This window comes from Leptodactylus fuscus, chromosome 7 (genome assembly GCF_031893055.1).
Source record: "Leptodactylus fuscus isolate aLepFus1 chromosome 7, aLepFus1.hap2, whole genome shotgun sequence".
Taxonomy (NCBI): domain Eukaryota; kingdom Metazoa; phylum Chordata; class Amphibia; order Anura; family Leptodactylidae; genus Leptodactylus; species Leptodactylus fuscus.
Genome location: NC_134271.1, coordinates 27,326,019 through 27,345,039, shown reverse-complemented (window position 1 = coordinate 27,345,039; position 19,021 = coordinate 27,326,019). Strand labels below are relative to the sequence as shown.

General features: G+C 42.4%; 1 protein-coding gene across 1 annotated transcript in view; it reads left to right on the top strand.

Annotated features, from left to right (window-relative positions):
* Positions 1-19,021, top strand: part of PLCB3 (phospholipase C beta 3) — an 88,170-nt gene that overhangs the window by 52,291 nt on the left and 16,858 nt on the right. Inside the window, exons 3-18 of the mRNA XM_075281486.1 lie at positions 129-197; positions 4,801-4,941; positions 5,030-5,109; positions 5,525-5,578; positions 6,582-6,657; positions 7,561-7,661; positions 8,515-8,681; positions 8,762-8,908; positions 9,385-9,542; positions 10,166-10,248; positions 11,837-11,921; positions 12,800-12,980; positions 14,823-14,927; positions 15,413-15,477; positions 15,556-15,652; positions 17,841-17,925. Of these exons, the coding sequence (XP_075137587.1) occupies positions 129-197; positions 4,801-4,941; positions 5,030-5,109; positions 5,525-5,578; positions 6,582-6,657; positions 7,561-7,661; positions 8,515-8,681; positions 8,762-8,908; positions 9,385-9,542; positions 10,166-10,248; positions 11,837-11,921; positions 12,800-12,980; positions 14,823-14,927; positions 15,413-15,477; positions 15,556-15,652; positions 17,841-17,925 (1,694 nt within the window). The remainder of the gene's footprint in view (positions 1-128; positions 198-4,800; positions 4,942-5,029; positions 5,110-5,524; positions 5,579-6,581; positions 6,658-7,560; positions 7,662-8,514; positions 8,682-8,761; positions 8,909-9,384; positions 9,543-10,165; positions 10,249-11,836; positions 11,922-12,799; positions 12,981-14,822; positions 14,928-15,412; positions 15,478-15,555; positions 15,653-17,840; positions 17,926-19,021) is intronic.

Here is a 19,021-nt window from a genome sequence, read left to right as displayed (position 1 = left end):
CGCGGTCTATATTATCTGTATTGTACAGAAGCGCCATAAAGCACATGTGATGCTACCAAATGAATCTATGATGGACATAAGAGATATCGTGTGATTGTAATCTTTTTGACTCTTTCATACACTTACAGGAAGTTGATATTCTGGATATCACCCTAATAAGAGACACTCGGACTGGAAGGTACGCCAAAATTCCTAAGGTAAGGATTGTACCATAACCTCTATGAATGACGTCAATGAGTCAGCCAGGCTCTAATGTTTGTTGCCCCATTGGAGTGACAGAGGTCAGCGCTAAATTACAGGCTATTACAAGCTTGGAGCAAAAGGAAAAAGAGTCACTCCCATCCCCCTTCATCTCTTGCTCAAGGGGGCTCGTGGTTTGGCCCATTACAATGCTATGGAAAACTACATCAGGTGTGCCACAGCTATGTGAATAGGGATATGGCTGTGTATATTGGAGATGGTAAATATGGAATTTAAAGCAAGTCTATCTGATGTCCTATCTTCTAACAGGGTAAACCTATATATCACAGAGCTCAGCTTCTCTCTTCTATCATATAACCCTATATATCACACAGCTCAGCTTCTCTCCTATCATATAACTATATATATCACAGAGCTCAGCTTCTCTCTTCTATCATATGACCCTATATATCACAGAGCTCAGCTTCTCTCCTCTATCTTATAACCCTATATATCACAGAGCTCAGCTTCTCTCCTCCATCATATAACCTATATATCACAGAGCTCAGCTTCTCTCCTCCATCATATAATCCTATATATCACAGAGCTCAGCTTCTCTCCTCCATCATATAACCTATATATCACAGAGCTCAGCTTCTCTCCTCCATCATATAACCCTATATATCACAGCTCATCTTCTCTCCCTCTATCATATAATCCTATATATCACTGAGCTTCTCTCCCTGTATCATATAACCCTATATACCACAGAGCTCAGCTCCTCTCCTCTATCATATAACCTATATATATCACAGCTCATCTTCTCTCCCTCTATCATATAACCCTATATATCACAGAGCTCAGCTTCTCTCCTCTATCATATAACCCTATATATCACACAGCTCAGCTTCTCTCCTCTATCATATAACCCTATATATCACAGAGCTCAGCTTCTCTCCTCTATCATATAACCCTATATATCACAGAGCTCAGCTTCTCTCCTCTATCATATAACCCTATATATCACTGAGCTTCTCTCCCTCTATCATATAATCCTATATATCACACAGCTCAGCTTCTCTCCTCTATCATATAACCCTATATATCACAGAGCTCAGCTTCTCTCCTCTATCATATAACCCTATATATCACAGAGCTCAGCTTCTCTCCTCTATCATATAACCCTATATATCACAAAGCTCAGCTTCTCTCCCTCTATCATATAACCCTATATATCACAGAGCTCAGCTTTTCTCCTCTATCCTATAACCCTATATATCAGAGCTGTTTCTCTCCTATATCATATAACCCTATATACCACAGAGCTCAGCTTCTCTCCTCTATCATATAACCCTATATATCACAAAGCTCAGCTTCTCTCCCTCTATCATATAACCCTATATATCACAGAGCTCAGCTTCTCTCCTCTATCATATAACCCTATATATCACAAAGCTCAGCTTCTCTCCCTCTATCATATAACCCTATATATCACAGAGCTCAGCTTCTCTCCTCTATCCTATAACCCTATATATCACAGAGCTCAGCTCCTCTCCTCTATCATATAACCCTATATATCACAGAGCTCAGCTTCTCTCCTCTATCCTATAACCCTATATATCAGAGCTGTTTCTCTCCTATATCATATAACCCTATATATCACAGAGCTCAGCTTCTCTCCATGTATCATATAACCCTATATATCACAGCGCTCAGCTTCTCTCCTCTATCATATAACCCTATATATCACAGAGCTCAGCTTCTCTCCTCTATCATATAACCCTATATATTACAGAGCTCAGCTTCTCTCCTATATCATATAACCCTATATATCACAGAGCTCAGCTTCTCTCCTATATCATATAACCCTATATATCACAGAGCTCAGCTTCTCTCCCTCTATGGTATAACCCTATATATCGCTCAGCTTCTTTCTCTCCATCACATCCTGCCCTCAGATATCACCTGACAGATTTGCCATAAATGCAGACATACGCCTATTCACTATGACTGATCAGAGGGTAGTTTAGTGTAATGTGTTTCACTCCTGGATTTTATGTAGATCTGTGATCAATGTTGTCTGAAGACTCCCATAGACAATGATTGTTATTCGATCCTGTTGAATCCAGTCCCATTAGACGTCATTTGTCTATGGTAATCTTACCCCTAATGTGACAATAGATGCAGGGAAAGTGGAGCACATAAGGATAGACAGAAATATGGTTGCAGTATTTTGTGCCTTCATAGGTATGAGTTGTACCTTCAGCTATATTCTGTACATTAGCTTTTGGGGGGGGGGTCTACCCTGCTTGGCCCAGGTTTTGACCCTCAGACAATCTACTTTACATGTCCGATTAGGGCTATTTGTACAATGCTACTGACTTGTCTATGAAATAAAACTAGGCCTGGACTGTGGTGTATGCACAGCAGATGGCTGACGTTATGAATGACTGGTAAGTGCGGTGTGAGGATTATTGTGTAATGAAGTGCTCTTAATACTGGGATTTTGCAATAAGGGGGAAGGAATTTTGTGGTGTTTGAAGTGTGAAGGTAAATAAGACTATGTAAGGTTTGAGGTCGGTTATAATAGAACTTTGGCTCCATCTGTTGTGTAGCGACAGTACTACAACACTATTCGTGAACTCCTTAAAAACTCTTGTGGGGAAATTTATTAAGTCTGGCATTCTGTACACCAGTCTTTAGTGCAAGAAAGGGACCTGTGCCAAATTTGCACCCATCTATTCCAAAAATCTGGAGTAGATGGCGTAAATACTTCACACTGCCTGTACCAGCCAGAGTTCGTGCAGTAGCCCCTAGTACTTTCACTTAAAGGGATCCTATCATTAAAACACATTTTTTTGTGACTAACACGTAGGAATAGCCTTAAGAAAGGCTATTCTTCTCCTACCCTTAGATGTCTTCTCTGTGCCGCAGTTCGGTATAAATCCTGGTTTTCGTTGGTATGCAAATGAGTTCTCTCGCAGCACTGAGAGCGGGCCCCAGTACTCAAACAGCACTGGGGGTGTCCCCAATGCTGCGAGAGAACTCTCCAGCGCCGACTCCACCTTCTTCAGGATCGGCCTCTTCACGCATCTTCTTCCGGCGCTGGTGGCCAAACTTCTAGGCCTTTGACCTCGGGCAGAGCCAACAGCGCATGCCCACAGGTCACAAGAAAATGGCCGCTTACTTACTGTGTAAGTGGCCATTTTTCTTGTGGCCGCAGACATGCACAGTCTGCTCTGCCCGAGGCCTAGAAGTTTGACCACAAGCGCTGGAAGAAGATGCGTGAAAAGGCCGTTCCTGAAGAAGATGGAGGGGGCGCTGGAGAGTTCTCTTGCACCATTGGGGATGCCCCCAGTGCTGTTTAAGCACTGGGACCCGCCCCCAGTGCTGTAAGAGAACTCATTTGCATACTGACGAAAAACGGGATTTATACCAAACGCCGGCGTGGAGAAGACATCTAAAAGTAGGAGAATTGATTCCTGATTCTACATGTTAGTCACAAAAAATTGTGTTTTAATGATAGGATCCCTTTAAGAGGACCTTTCATGTCCCCTAACACTGGCAGTGCTATATAGCGCTGGAAAACTGACCATTCATTTCATCCATTTTACTGGAATGTGCCCCCATTGCAGAAATATCGGTGCTGTTTGTTTCGGCACTGATATCACTGCACTGTCAGAGGGACTGCCCTCACACCTCAGCATCATCGCAGAACAGTACAAGACGATAGAAGTGTACTGTTAGCGGGGTGTATCTGTACCGAATCTAACGTTATCAATATCTCTGCAACCAGAACGCATACTGGCAAAGCTGACTAAATCTCACTGTCAGCTTTTCAGTGGTAGATAACACCGCTGATGCTAGAGGACAGGAAAGGTCCCCTTTAAGTAAGTGAAAATATTAACTGGTTACTAGCATTCCCTTATTACTGCAAAACTTCCAGAATTCGCTGGACATCCTTCTTGATATTTCTCTCAGCCAAACCTCAGGGTGAGGTGGTCCTGCTTAAAAACGATTTTTCTCCATCTTCTTAAAATTCAATTATTTTCATCCTCCTGTAGGTGGCGCATCCTTGATTCCACCACTGTTGGAATTTTTTCTCTAAGCCTCACCGTTCTTGAGCAATGAGTGCAGTTAGTTTCAGTACACCATATGCAAGTCCTTGTCTGTCTACTGCAGCCTAGGACCACCCACCTGACCATCAATAGCCTAATTAGCATATTGGGTCCTGAAACTACTAGAAATGATTGCTCTCAAATGGTGGAGCCAGAGCAACTATTCCAACTGTGCTGGAAGGAGTGGTGACTGAGCAGAGGTCATTGTGCAGAGAAGTAGATGAGCTATAAAATCCTTTATTGTGACTGGTGGTCTCTAGGTCTTATCTACATATACATGATAGTTGGGATCATCAGTGTGCTGTAAGTGAGGTGGCTGCTGCAAATCTCCTACAGAAAACTGGAAGTCTCTGCATATTATTTTGCTTAGTGGCCAGAGTCAGAAGTGCAGGATTTAAGGATATATATATATTTTTTTTTTCTTAAAAACAAACAAAAACAAAGCCCTAACCTATATAATGATGTATAAAACCATTTCAATTCTTTGTATTTTTCTCTCCAGGACTCCCGCATGCGAGAAATATTGGGATTCACCGGAAGTGAGCAGCGCCCTGAAGATAAACTCGTAACTGTGGTGTATGGGAGTGACCTTGTTAATATCAACTTCCTCAATTTCATGGCTGTTCAGGAGGACACAGCAAAGGTGCTGATGGGAGGAGATCTGTCCTGTGCCTGCATTACTGTATTACATCGCTTTTCTATAATAGTTTATTCTCTTCTGTATTTTTCAGATTTGGACTGATGGACTTTTTAAATTGGCAACAAATATTTTAGCACAAAATTCATCTCGGAACACGTTTCTACATAAGGCGTAAGCTCTCCCACCACTTCTGTTTATTTTGCTGTACCTGTCATGCATTCCAAGGGTATGGTCACATGGCGGAAAATGGATTGTGTGTGTGAACATACCGTGCAGCTAGCACGACGGGACGCCGATGCAGTGCACCAGCATCCCGTCGCGGCATATCGCTCTGGATTAGGCCCAAATGGGCCGAATCGGGAGGTAGTCTCACGCTGCGGACGCCACGGCTGAGTCGGGGGCAGACGCTACTAGTGAGCGGCTCCCATTGAAGTCAATGGGAGCCGTTATTGGCAGCAAATTTTGAGGTGGATTCCGCGACAAAATCCACTGCCAAAAACTGTGTGAATGAGCCCCAAGACTTTTGCGTTCTTTTACAGTACTGTATTACAGTATCTTTCAGTACATGTTTTGTGTTGTTTTTCAGATACACCAAACTAAAGCTCCAAGTCAATCAGGATGGAAGAATTCCTGTGAAGAAGTGAGTGTTACAGCTTGATCTCTTCTAACATAGCGGTTCCCAAATTTTCAGAAAGTGGGACCCCACACAGGCACACACTCATTTCTGCTACATCCACATTTTCCCCACACACTCAGCATTACTACCTTCATGTTCTTCCCTTGCAGACAGTCCTGGACAGCTTCCATAAACAGAGCTATGGCAGTCTGGAAGAAATTTCCTAACATGACTTGTGACCCCTGGAGGTCTTCGCATGAACCCCAGGGGAGCACGACTCACAGTTTGGGAAACCGTGTCCTAACAAATGAATATTTGACTCGCTTGTCACCCAGTAAGGAGCAGAAAAGTTTACTATATGCCTCAAAAAGGTTTCCTCGTGAAGAAAACTTAACCGCTATAGCGTCTTCACTGGGTTTGCTATCACAAGAACAGGGGTCCTATGTACAGCTGTCTGAATGTCTGCGTGTGGCTGCTCTGGTCACCTCTATGGAACTGCTGTTGTCTTTTCAGCCGTCTCCTATGAATGGAGTGGCAACATACAAGTGTGAACACTGTTCTATTTCAATGGGGCACATCGGGCTTGTGGTTTTGTGACCGCTCAGGCCGATCAAACACTTTATTTTTATCGATCTACTTCTGGTTTTGACAACACCTAGTGACAGTCTGATGTATTTGATGGTAACCTGACATCTGCCATTGGGAGAAACGGTGATCAGACATTGTGGATTTGACATATGGCACCCGATGGTCGCCCTGGCAGATACGTGCCGCAAAGTATGCAGACTCTCTCCAACAAATTTGTAGCTCAAGTGTGTCTGACAACTAAAGTACTTTTATACACTCTTGACAACTTAAGTCTATTTATACGTTTACTATACTTCGCCTCTATTATTAAGCCCCCGTCTGGTGCTTTTTATCTTCTGCAGAGACAATTCATTATTGAACATAACCTGACAACTCTCAATGTTTCTCCAACACTCTGTGTACTTTGTAATCTCAGCATTTCTTGCTTCTTCTTTTCTAGTATCTTGAAGATGTTTGCAGCAGATAAGAAGAGAGTGGAGACTGCCCTGGAGTCCTGTGGGCTGAATTTTAACAGGGTAGGAAATACCGTATATACTGGTGCAGCCTGAGAAAAATCTTGTGGACAAGCATGGAAGTTTCATTCTCTCAAGGACGTAGTCGAATACATATAAAGCCATCGAGACATGTTTATTTCTGGTGAAGGGAATGTCCCTAGAGTTGATTCTATTGAATACTCGATCTTCGTTCTATACGTGTAACGCATTCCCTGCTGTCAGATAGAAGTTCTCTTCCATGTGGAATATATCTTGTTGTTGTACATGTTACTTACACACGTGTTTTCCCGTGTGATATCTGATTCCATGTCCGATCACTCTGATGTCATGGCTACAGAATACGCAACGGACATGACAAATCTGTGTTGCTCCACTTTGTAACAGACCATTGTCTTATAATGGGTCGTCACTTTGTTTTCACGGAGTACAATACCGCCTGTCAAAAAGCAACATAAGACAGACAGAACTTAATGTCAATGTGAACAGAGGCTAACTTCACAAGAACAATGTTTAATTGGAGACGTTTATTTTAAGTCTAATGTCCATTATAGTCAGTGGCCCTCATCACTATTGGTCTGTACTAATCCTTTAAGAGGGTTGGCTCATGACAGGGGTGAGAATCCGGCTTCTGGGTTCAGCTGTTTGCCAGGGGGAGGGTTCTGCTTTGTTAGTGGCTCTGCTTGTTAGTGGTGGTTAGTGGCTCATAGAAGTAGGGAATCCTGTGTGCGACATATAATATATATATATATATATATATATATATATATATATATATATATATATAATATGTGTGTGTGTGTGTGTGTACATACACATATAATACACACACACACACACACATTCATATGTGTAATTTTATTTGTATATCCTATTTCATGTGGATTATAATATTTATAATGAGATATTTCTTTATTTTCCTGTTAGGGCGAGTCTATCAAGCCTGAAGAATTTACCCTTGAAATCTTTGAGAGGTTTCTGAATAAGTTATGTCTACGCCCAGACATTGATAAGATTCTGCTGGAGCTGTAAGTTACTTACGTCTTTATATTTCATGTTTTTTTCAAGATTTTATGTGACACTTCATTGTATTCACTTATATTTAATTTCCACTTTCTTAATCTCCACATTGAGAGCTGATTTATGGGCAATAGACGGAAACCACAGTCGTCACATTGTAATCTGCTGTGACTTGGGAAATTTATTATTTTTTTTTTTGTTATAGCTGCTTTTTGGGAAAAATGGATCATGATGTACGGCTTGGTTATTTCATTAATATCTTACGCTAGAACATTTTGATCTTAAAGGCATTTTCCAGCCCAAAATCGAGTTTTCATATTGTTGATGTGATCTGTGGGGGTCTGACAACCGGACCCTGCACAGTTCTAGTGTTACGCTGCAGCCCTGTCCACAGCATAGCGCTGCACCTATTACTTGATATGGATAGATTGTAAGTATGAACACTTGATTTGAAGCCGGACAACCTTTTTATTTTAAGTACCTATTCCAATATTCCACCTTTCTGTATTTTTTGCACATTGCTAGACTTGGCTGGCTGTATTCTGTGCTAGCGGCGTTCTTCCTCGCCCTCACAAACATTCCTGCTAGGCAACAATATGTCCAGAAATGGATTCTAAAAGTAAACCTGCTCTCACTTCTTGGCAGTCGGCACGACGTTCTGCAGCTACAGATACAGTTAGTCTTGTACAGATCTTGCAGAGAGCATAGTTAAAGGGGTTGTCCAGGACAGCGCCACACCTGTGCACAGGTTTTATTTGGCATTACAGCGTAGCCCCATTCACTTTAAATAGTTTTTGACACCAGCAATACTTGTTTTCTTGTCTTACCTTAATGTCTTTGTATCTATTATTTTAATCACAGCGGAGCTAAAGGAAAACCGTATTTAAACCTTGAGCAGCTGATGGATTTTATAAACCAGAAACAAAGGGATCCAAGACTCAATGAAATCCTCTTTCCACCTCTAAAGCGGGACCAGGTGCGCCAGCTCATTGAGAAATATGAGTCCAACAAACAGTTCCTAGAGAGGGGTGAGTATGAGGATCAGACGGGGTGGCCATGGGCTATGGAGAGTCCGTGAATCACCTTCTAAACGTTGTGTTCTTTACAGACCAGATGTCCATGGAAGGCTTTAGTCGCTTTCTTGGTGGAGAAGAGAACAGCATTGTGCCCCCAGAAGCCCTGGATCTAAGCGATGACATGACACAACCCCTCTCCAGTTACTTTATCAACTCCTCTCACAATACCTACCTCACTGGTAAGATGCTCAGGCAATAGATGCATACAGGACTATCATTATTCTGGTTTTAGCACATTACTAGCTTTCTCATATTGTGTATATTGCAAGTCCTAATACACATGTATACTCAGTTTAACTGAGTGTGCATGTGTTTATTAGAGATGAGCGAGTAGTATTCGATCGAATCCTTCCCAGCCATAGGTATGCGTGTAAGCGGCCGAACATCAGGGGTTAAACGCATCAAGTATTGGATGCGCTTGACCCCTTGGTGTTCGGCTGCTTACATGCATACCTATGGCAGGGAGGGATTCGATCGAATACTACTCGCTCATCTGTAGTGTTTATGTGTTTTAAGTAACGAAGGGATATAAGAAATTGCCAGACATCTCTGATGCAGATTGTCTCTTGAGAACAAAGAATTGGGCATTTGGAAATTTAGCTTACCCCATCCTTTCCTCCTTTTCTTCTCTTCGCATCTTGTCCTCATTTTACAGCTGGGCAACTGACTGGGAACTCCTCTGTGGAGATGTACAGACAGGCGCTGCTCACTGGGTGCCGCTGTATTGAGTTGGACTGTTGGAAGGGACGTCCCCAAGATGAAGAGCCCTTTATTACTCATGGCTTCACTATGACCACCGAGATACCATTTAAGGTACTAAAAAATAACAGCACAATCATCTTCTTTAAAGGGATATTTCCATTTGGGACACTTACAGCATATCCACAGGATATGCCATAATATTATTCCACATCTGCAAGCTCTACCTTGCAATTTACACCTTCATGGAAGAAGTGGTTGTCTGAACCCCATCTCGTGGTCACTGTAGATGGACAGGTCTCTGTTTTATGGGAGTTACAATAGCCAAGACCATTCGGCTATTCTTGGAACTTCCATATGACAGACACATACATGGCCACATCTCTACTAACAGCAGCTGTAAGACTGAGCCTTGGCGACCACTATTCATCCTGCGTCTATTGGATTTTTTATGGGATAACCTGTTAGTAATGGCCCATTTGGCAATATCCCTTTAAAGGGTTTGTCCAAAAAGGGATGCTTTCTTCCAGATACAGCACCACACCTGTCCATAGTTTGTATCGAGTATTGCAGCTCCGCTTCATTGAAGTGAATGAAATTGAGTTGCAATATCACACACAACCTGTGGACTGAGGCGGCGCTGTTACTTGAAGAAAACACCCATGTTTTTCTATTCCTGACTACCCTTCTGTTGAATCATTATTCTGTATATTACTTAATGTCTTATTTTATTGCAGGAAGTAATTGAAGCAATTGCAGAAAGCGCCTTTAAGACCTCCCCATTCCCAGTTATTTTATCTTTTGAGAACCATGTGGATTCGTAAGTGTATTCTTTAACATCTTTTAGGCCACAAATTTCTTCTCTTAAATCCTCCTTGCTTTCATCAATCGGATTTCTTTTTTAAGAAGTTTTCCACCTTTTTGGACCAGTCAGCCCATTTCACACATTTCAGGCAAATCACTCTGAATTTTATATTCATCTTGTAAGATATCGATAAATTACAACTAGTGAGCCAAAGATTTATCATATTAAATGGGTGGTCCAAGAGTTGGTATTGATGGCCTATCTTTAGGAGAGGTAATCAATATCAGATTGGTAGGGATCCCATACCTTGCACCCCCAACGATCAGCTGTTCGGATCACAGAGCAACTGGATGTTGATGGCTCCCTACACCTTGCTGTGGCTGCGCCGTGATATTGCAGCTCAGCTGTCATACACTTGAATGCGACTCAAGCTGCAGTCACGCACTTTGGCCACCAATCGTATGGAGACGTCTACTACTGGCTTCATATCCTGTGAAAATATCAGGTCATCAGTAGGGGGAGCCAGTTGTTGAACCCCCACTGATCTGATATTCATGTCAATAGAAAATGATGCCTGGACATAATAAATAGTTTCATCATTAACCCTTAACACTTTAGGGACATATACACTATACAGAAGTTTCTGAAATTAAAACTCTGTTATATACACCTCAATGTTATTTTTTTTTTCTAAAGGCCCCATTAAGATAAATGGGACAGTTACTAAAATATCTTCCCTGTGCGAATGTAGCCCAAAGATCAGTCACTTTGAACATCACTGCTTATTGAACTATGTTTACTTTATCTGGAGCTTGTGCCTCTGCCATAAATTGCCAGGCCTGCTCTAGAGACTTGCACCTCCAGACCTCAATCCCGTTGTGTGCCAACAGCAATGTAAATTGATTTTGTGAGATGTCAGTGTAGGAAAAGGTTTGGGTATGGAAATATCAATACAATGGTATCCGGTATAGGTGGCAGAGGCTTCTGATTGACAGTGGAGATGCTTAAAGCGTACCTCCGGTTATAAACAACTTTCTATAAATGAAGAATTACTTTCAACATATTGTACTAGTTTATAAAGAGGATAGGATGAGGCTGATAGAAAACACACTCAAAGAATTGGTTCTCCTACACCGTGCTACTGTCTGCTCTTTGAACACCACTAGGTTTGTAGATAAGATGCTACTAGTGCACAGAATGAGGCAATAAATCAATTATCTGACAGCAGCCTCCAACACCTGCCCCTTCTCCATAGTGATCTGTGTGTGAGGTTACCTACAAAGATGGAATCTTGTGTCAACAATGGTCAGATTGAAGATAAGGAGCAGGAGATCAGCTTAATAAATGGTGAAGGAAACCAATATACTTAAAGGAGTTGTTCAGTTTCCGACCAATATTAAGAGACAAATATTCTTATCATACATAACTTTGCTTTTTGCTCAGAAAATCTGCACCAAATCATATATACCTATATATCACAGTGCTAAGCGTGACTCCCTCTCACATATCCTGCTCTCAGAGAACATTGTAAGACTCCATAGTCCGTCTTGTTTTCTCTACTCTTCATTACCGTCCTTTAATTATCTCTTCCATTTTTTTGTAGAGCAAAGCAACAAGCGAAAATGGCTGAGTATTGTAGAAACATCTTTGGAGACGCCCTCTTAATAGAGCCGCTGGAGAAATATCCTGTAAGGATCCTTCCTCTTCTCACAACACTACCTCCTCTCTGCATCCTTCACATCCGTCACTACACCTTTTCCCCATTTTCCTCCATCCATGTCTTCCATTCCTTTACCGATCACTTTTAGGCTGGCTGTATTGGACTTTTGGACAATTTACAGACTTGATTTTATTTTCTATTGGGAACTGAACCATGAAGCAGAACCAACATTACTTATATTGTTGTAAGGCAGTGATGTATTATCTGATAATAATTTAGTTGTCTATATCTGATATTACCATGTGGCCTAAGGGGCACGCTTCTATAGCCATCTACTGTCCTCCCGACTACCTCAACCACCTTGGTTCAGCCAAGCATACCTGTATTTTCAGTGGAGAGAGAAGAGTAACCCCTACCAGGTCCACTGGTGACATCTTACACCTGCAGAATAATATGGAATTGGAGTTCAGCTTGCCTGATCCATAGGAGACCACCATACACTTTAGATAGTCAGCTGATTCCACAAAGTTGATGGGCTCAGCTTTTCTCCAATGTGGTGCAGTCAACTTTTTTCTAACGAGCCTTAAAGGGGTTGTCTGGGCTTATGTTTTTATGGCCTAGCCTTAGGATAGGCTATAAATACCTGATTGATCGGGAGGGCGACACCCAGCCCCCAGACCGTTCAGCCGTACAACATCCCAGCACCTTCACTGCAGCTCAGCACCCTCTGTCTTCAATCACCACTGAGATGCAGTGAAGGCGCCAGACCAATATTGACTGATCCTGATCCAAGGAGAAACATGGCTAGGAAAGTTCTTGGTTCTGCTTATCTGACCCTGTGCCAGTCTACATGCTGCGGTCTTCCTCTCCTCTGCCTGCTTCTCATGTCTCTATTCTTGTCCTTAGCTGCAGCCAGGTTTTCAACTCCCAAGCCCCCAAGAACTTATGGGTAAGATCCTAGTCAAGAACAAAAAGAGGCACAGGGTAGGGGGAAAAGGCTCGGAGGGCAGTGTGAAGAGAAGAGTCAGCGAACAGCCGTCCAACACATACAGCGACTCCTCCAGCGTGTCCGAGTCACCTGCCATAGGTACGTACTTGTACTTACTAGTTATTGGGATGGCGCTGTTGTTGGCTAAAATATTAGACATTTGGGATAGACAGTAGGTAAAATCCAACCTGTGCTTTTACCAATTGGAGTTATTGGAGACTACCCAGCAGCCATTTAAACATTCGATTGTCTGCAGGTTCGGCTGACAATAATCTAATATCTGTTACCATCATTTTACACTTCCCTCATATTGCATATAATGGGGCAGATCCGAACAGCACGCTCGCATAGAAATGAATGGACGTAGTCGGCACGCAGGGGGTTAAGCGGCCGGCCGACGTCAAAGCGGAAGTACCAGGTGCATCCATTCATTTCTATGGAGCGTGCTGTTCGGATCGGCTGATCCGAACAGTACTCGCTCATTTCTACCACCTAATACTGGAACAAGAGTGGAACAAATTTAGCAATTTCTGTTTTCTGCAAATAACCCCAAAAAGTCACAAAAACCTATTACGAAACTCTTTGATGCTATAATTTTGGGGTGCAGGGCTTGCTTCACATGGGTGAGCCTTATATCAGCGTTGTGCTGACGTCTGGTCCCTATTTCATGGACCGAAGCCTATTTTTCACCGCATGTATTTAGGGACCGGGGGGGTTCTAGGCATTAATTTCATAGAGAATTGATTCAGTCTTCACAGTGGCTGGTTGTGCGCTCTGTAAGTAATAGACATTGACATAGTTGATGTCGAATAGATGAGATATTCGGAGCATTGCACTGTTAATTTTGTTGTGTGAATTCTACCCGAGACTTTTGAGAAGTTTTTTGCTTTGCGACTCGAGGTGAATACAACCAAATTATATTTTTGTTTTCCTTCAATTTAGTTTATTTCAGCTTTTCCATTTCAGTAAACAAGCACAACGTAAAATAAAATCAGAATATAAAAGCAATTTCACGACTCATCATTTCCAAAGGCGGTCAATAACGCATTGGCTGACGCAGTTCACGCTTAGTTGTTGGTAATAGTACAGAGGTCACATCAATGGCAGATATCTAATATACCCTGGAACCTTACGTGATATAGTCACATGCTCGTATTCTAAAGAGTTGATTCATCTTGCCTCAGTGGGGTTAAAGAGGTTTTCCGTGACTTGTATATTGATGACCTATCCTTAGGATAGGTCACCAATATGTGATGGGTGAGAGTCTGACGCCTGGGACCTGCAAATGTTCAGATGGATGAAGAGCGCTTGGCATTCGGGTGAGTATGGCGGTCTTTTCCGTGAGTACCAAACACAGCACCGTTTATTGCGTAGGGGCTCTGCTTGGTATTGCTGCTCAGCCCCATTCGCTTAAATGGGATTGAGCTGTTGCTGTCCAATGTGACTGATGAATATGATATCACTGGCTCTTCAAATAGCTGATCAGCAGGGATCCCCGACCCAGACCCCCCACAGACTGTGCAATGGGTCACCCAGTCTTTGGCCATGTAGACATGTCTGGTTGCTGGCTGGCTTGTTTATGGCTGGCTGGCTTGTATATGTAAGCATTATAAATGCCCCCTGTTTGGCAGCACATCTCTCTTTGTAAGCAGAGGATGTGCTACCAATATAATAGAGCTGTATGGGGTGCGAATGATCACATGGGCGCTTGTTTCTCCCCCATGCAGTGTGCATTGACCTTTCACTTCAGCGCCAATTGCCATGCTATATTGCTGATCAGCACTCAATGAACTCCAATAGTCAGCGGGTGTAATTGGGCCTTTAGATACAGACCTCTGTGAATACAGATAAAGCTTATTGCTTGTAAACACCCCGCACTGCCTATGTGTAACTCAATTTGTACTGAGGACTATGTACTGAATATTCATTCTTTCGCTGCAGGTACCCTGGCCTCCGACTCAGCTGATGTTTCGTTAACTCTTTCCAATGGTGATGAGAAGATCGAGGAAAGGATTCCAAAGTGTGTAGAGCCACGCAAGTCTATAGGTGTGATTAAGATCCTGTGCCCTAATTTCAATCTATAGTAATGGTTAAAGGGGTTGCCCAAGATCTCATGTGTTTTGGATACTGTTGCCATATTTACTAGATAGTTAATGGAGATCTGATTGGTGGGGGTGAGAAACTTGGACCCCACACCGATCAGCTGATCCTGCTACTGTAAGCGGTATACAGTGTACACAACGCAGAGCAGTTCTAATCCTAATCGTGTGAATGTGAGCAGAGCCTATTGCTACAGAGCCGCATACTGGGGAACGGCACTCTCCTTCCATTCACTTGAGTAGGAGCAGAACTGGTCAATATAACATGTATACAGTTCTGGGCACCCGAAGGCAGCAAAATCCGCAAGGTCTGGGCGTTGCCCCCCCCCCCCCCTTCCCCCATATCATACTCCATAACACTCATGATCTTAAATAACTCCTTTAATACGCTACCTTTACCCTTACTATCCTCCTGTTTGTCATGATCTTTAGACCGTGATGCTTATAGCGAAGAGGAGGAAGATGAAGAACCTACTGACCCCAAAAAGTCTGATGAGGTTAGTGTGGCATCCAAACGCTCCTCATATCTGATCTATACTATATTATCTTCTAATACCGCTGCCATGTTTTTCTAGGGCACAGCGAGTAGTGAAGTCAGTGCCACAGAAGAAATGTCCAATCTTGTTAACTACGTGGAACCCGTTAAGTTCAAGTCATTTGATGTGGCCAACAGTGAGTAACCCATGGAGCTGGGATATTGGGTGCTGGGAAATTTTGGAATAGAGGAAAGATCGATATGTAGTTTACCATTATATATACATGCTCACTTTGTAATGGGTGGTCCCAGTGATTTTACTTGGGTATGGGATCCATAAAAGCAGCCTCCAAGTCCATATTGAGGTGGAATTTTTAAAGGAACACTCCAGCCAAACCTGATACATTTGTGTTATACCTAGTGTGTTGCGCCCATCCCTCAGACCTTGCAATAGGCATAACAATATTAAAGAGAAATTTACCATGATGGCATATATTAAAGTCAGTTTTTTAGGACTCTGCGTTTCTCATAATTTGTCTCCAATTTATCAAATGTCGCACAGTCTTCTGTTCTGAGATATGACTCTGCTTTCTTGGCCATGAGATGACGATTTTCTATTTCATATATTAATCATTATAATATCATCCGTGGATAAATTTTGTTCATTTCCAAAAGGCTCAAAATAGTAAAAACAAGTATAACAAATGAATGATCTATTTTCCACTCTCACACAAAGAGGAATTCTGTTTATACTGTTTCTTTGCTGTTGTATAGCTAGCTGGGGGGATTTACTATTGTGTCACTGCAAACTTGTCTGGTTTAGGAGACATATTATGAAATACCTTATTAGGGAATTCTTAGTTTCTTCGTTTAGGACCTTCATCTGTTAACAGAGTAGTGAGCGCTTACAAAGATCATCTCATAATCTCATTATAAATAATATCATAATTATCTGCTTGTAATAGCACCCCCTAGTGTTCGTAATGACCTGTGCATTTACTTCAAGCGGGACTCTGTTAGTTGTGCATGCCCAGTGGAGTACAGCACAGCTTCTTCTGGATCCTCCATAAAAGAAGCAGTGGGAATGTACTTATCTGCTTTTTTCCCTTGTTTCTTGGCGTCTCTATCAGAACCTCTACCTAATGTATATGCTGCTGCTGGTGCCCATGCTGGGCTTTCTGTCTGAGAAGTAGAAGGAAAGCCTATGTCCAGCCTAAATGATATCCCTGTTTCTATCACTGAGGTTACAGCAGAAGCTGTACTGTATTCCACTGGTCGTGCATGAATAACAGATCCTTACTAGAAGGCCTTGCACAGACCTATGCATTTTGGAAACCAGGGGTGCTATTAAAAGCAGATAATTGTGATATTTTTGTAAAGAAACCTCTTCTTTAATACCAATATAAAGTTACTATAAAATCTATATTCAGTACATGTATTGCCATTAGTATTCGTGGCACAACCAATTTAAAGGGATCCTATCATTAAAAGTCAATTTTTTGTCCCTAACACGTAGGAATAGCCTTAAGAAAGGCTATAATTTTCCTACCTTTAGATGTCTTCTCTGCGCCGCCATTCGGTATATAATCCAGTTTTCGTCGGTATGTAAATGAGTTCTCTCACAGCACTGGGGGTGTCCCCAATGCTGCAAGAGAACTCTCCAGCGCCGCCTCCATCTTCTTCAGGAACGGGCTCTTTACACATCATCTTCCGGCAGTGGCTTCATATTTCTAGGCCTAGGGCAAAGCCGACCGCTCATGCCTGCTGGCCACAAGAAAATGGCTGCTTACAATACTGTGCAAGAGGCCATTTTCTTGTGGCCGGCGGGAATGCACAATCGGCTTTGCTCTAGGCCTGAGGCCTAGAAGTTTGAAGCCACCCGCCGGAAGAAGACACAGTGAGAGGCCATTCCTGAAAAAGATGGAGGCGGCGCTGGAGAGTTCTCTCGCAGCATTGGTGACTCCCCCAGTGCTGCGAGAGAACTCATTTGTATACCAACGAAAACCGGATTATAAAGGAAATGGCAGCGCGGAGAAGACATCTAAAGGTAGGAGAAGAATAGCCTTTCTTAAGGCTATTCCTATGTGTTAGGGACAAAAAAATGACTTTTAATGATAGGACCCCTTTAAGATTTATTCATGACTGTGATGCAAATCGCCCACTGAAAGGGTTAAATGTATCTGGTCGTGTACCTGGAGGATGTGCTTATCGTATAGCTGTTAATATATTTTTTCTTTTTTCCCCAATTTTCTCAATTGCTGTTTCCTTTCCTTTCATCCCTTAATAACCCACGTATCCTTCCCTTTGACACCATCTCCTTCTCATTCCATCTCCCACATTCCTCGTCTTCCTTTGTTCTCGCTCCGTCCCTTCATTCTTTCACAGAGCGGAATAAATATTATGAAATGTCTTCCTTTGTTGAGACTAAAGCACTGGAACAGCTCACTAAATCTCCCATGGAGTTTGTCGAGTATCCTTTTAGTCCTTTCTTAAAGGCAAACTCCGCCTTAAAGCAAAATTAAGAAGGTGTTTGGTATGTGACGGTCTAAGCCCTACTGTAACGTATACAGGCTATGTAAAGGTCACGTCCACTTTACAACCGCACCTTTTGTTGCTCCATTGCATCTAAAATAAAAACTTGAACCCACTTTTGCAGATGATCTATGTTAAACATAGAGTGCCGTTGTGTGTCTGTAGACCTATTGATCTCCATGATAACAGACTCTAAACAACCCCTGTGTAGTCTGATCCTGCCGTCATACGCCCGCCCGCCCGCCTGTTGGTAAGAAATAGGGGACAGATTAAGATGAGGGAGTGTGACAGCAGGCTGAGACTGCACAGGGTGTATTTATAGACTTTTACCTTACAGATGCAGATCTTAGGAAATATATAATTAAAGGGATTGTCTGCTGGGGATTTTTTTTTTTTTTTTTAAACAGAAATGAGTTAAAAACAGTACTCGCCTACCATCTACTGCTCGTATTTCAACACTGCATGGGTCACTTCTCAGTCCCTTTTAACAGATGGGAAATAACCATTTAGCCAGACACTGGCCAGAGCCACGCCTTAGCCAGTGATTGGCTGAATGGGCACTTCCTGTGTGTTCAGGAAGTAGAGGCCAGCAAGGACCTTGGCAGCTGAGAAACGGTGATGCTGCCCTACCAGACAACCCCTTTAAGACTATTTGCAAAATTGGTTCATTTCTCATTTTAGATACAGCGTTGTTGTATTACGTAGACTGCAGTATACAGACAAATCTACAGTATACAGACAAATCTATATTCCCTGTAAAACACTCTTGCCATCTTTCTATGCCCTTTGTAAAACCAGATTATTATTCCGCTTCACTATTTTTTCCCTAATGTCTCCCTTATGATCATTTTCACACAAGTAAATTACAGGTACTTTTTCGTGCCATATTCCAGCTAGTTGTTCCTTGACCACAGGTCTACTGACCTAAAGACTCCGCATGGTAATGATTTCTGATGCTGTGAGCTGTGGTCAGTAGACCCTTGGTCAGACCAGGACACTTGGTCGCAATACAGATGCATAAAGGTCAGTTTCTG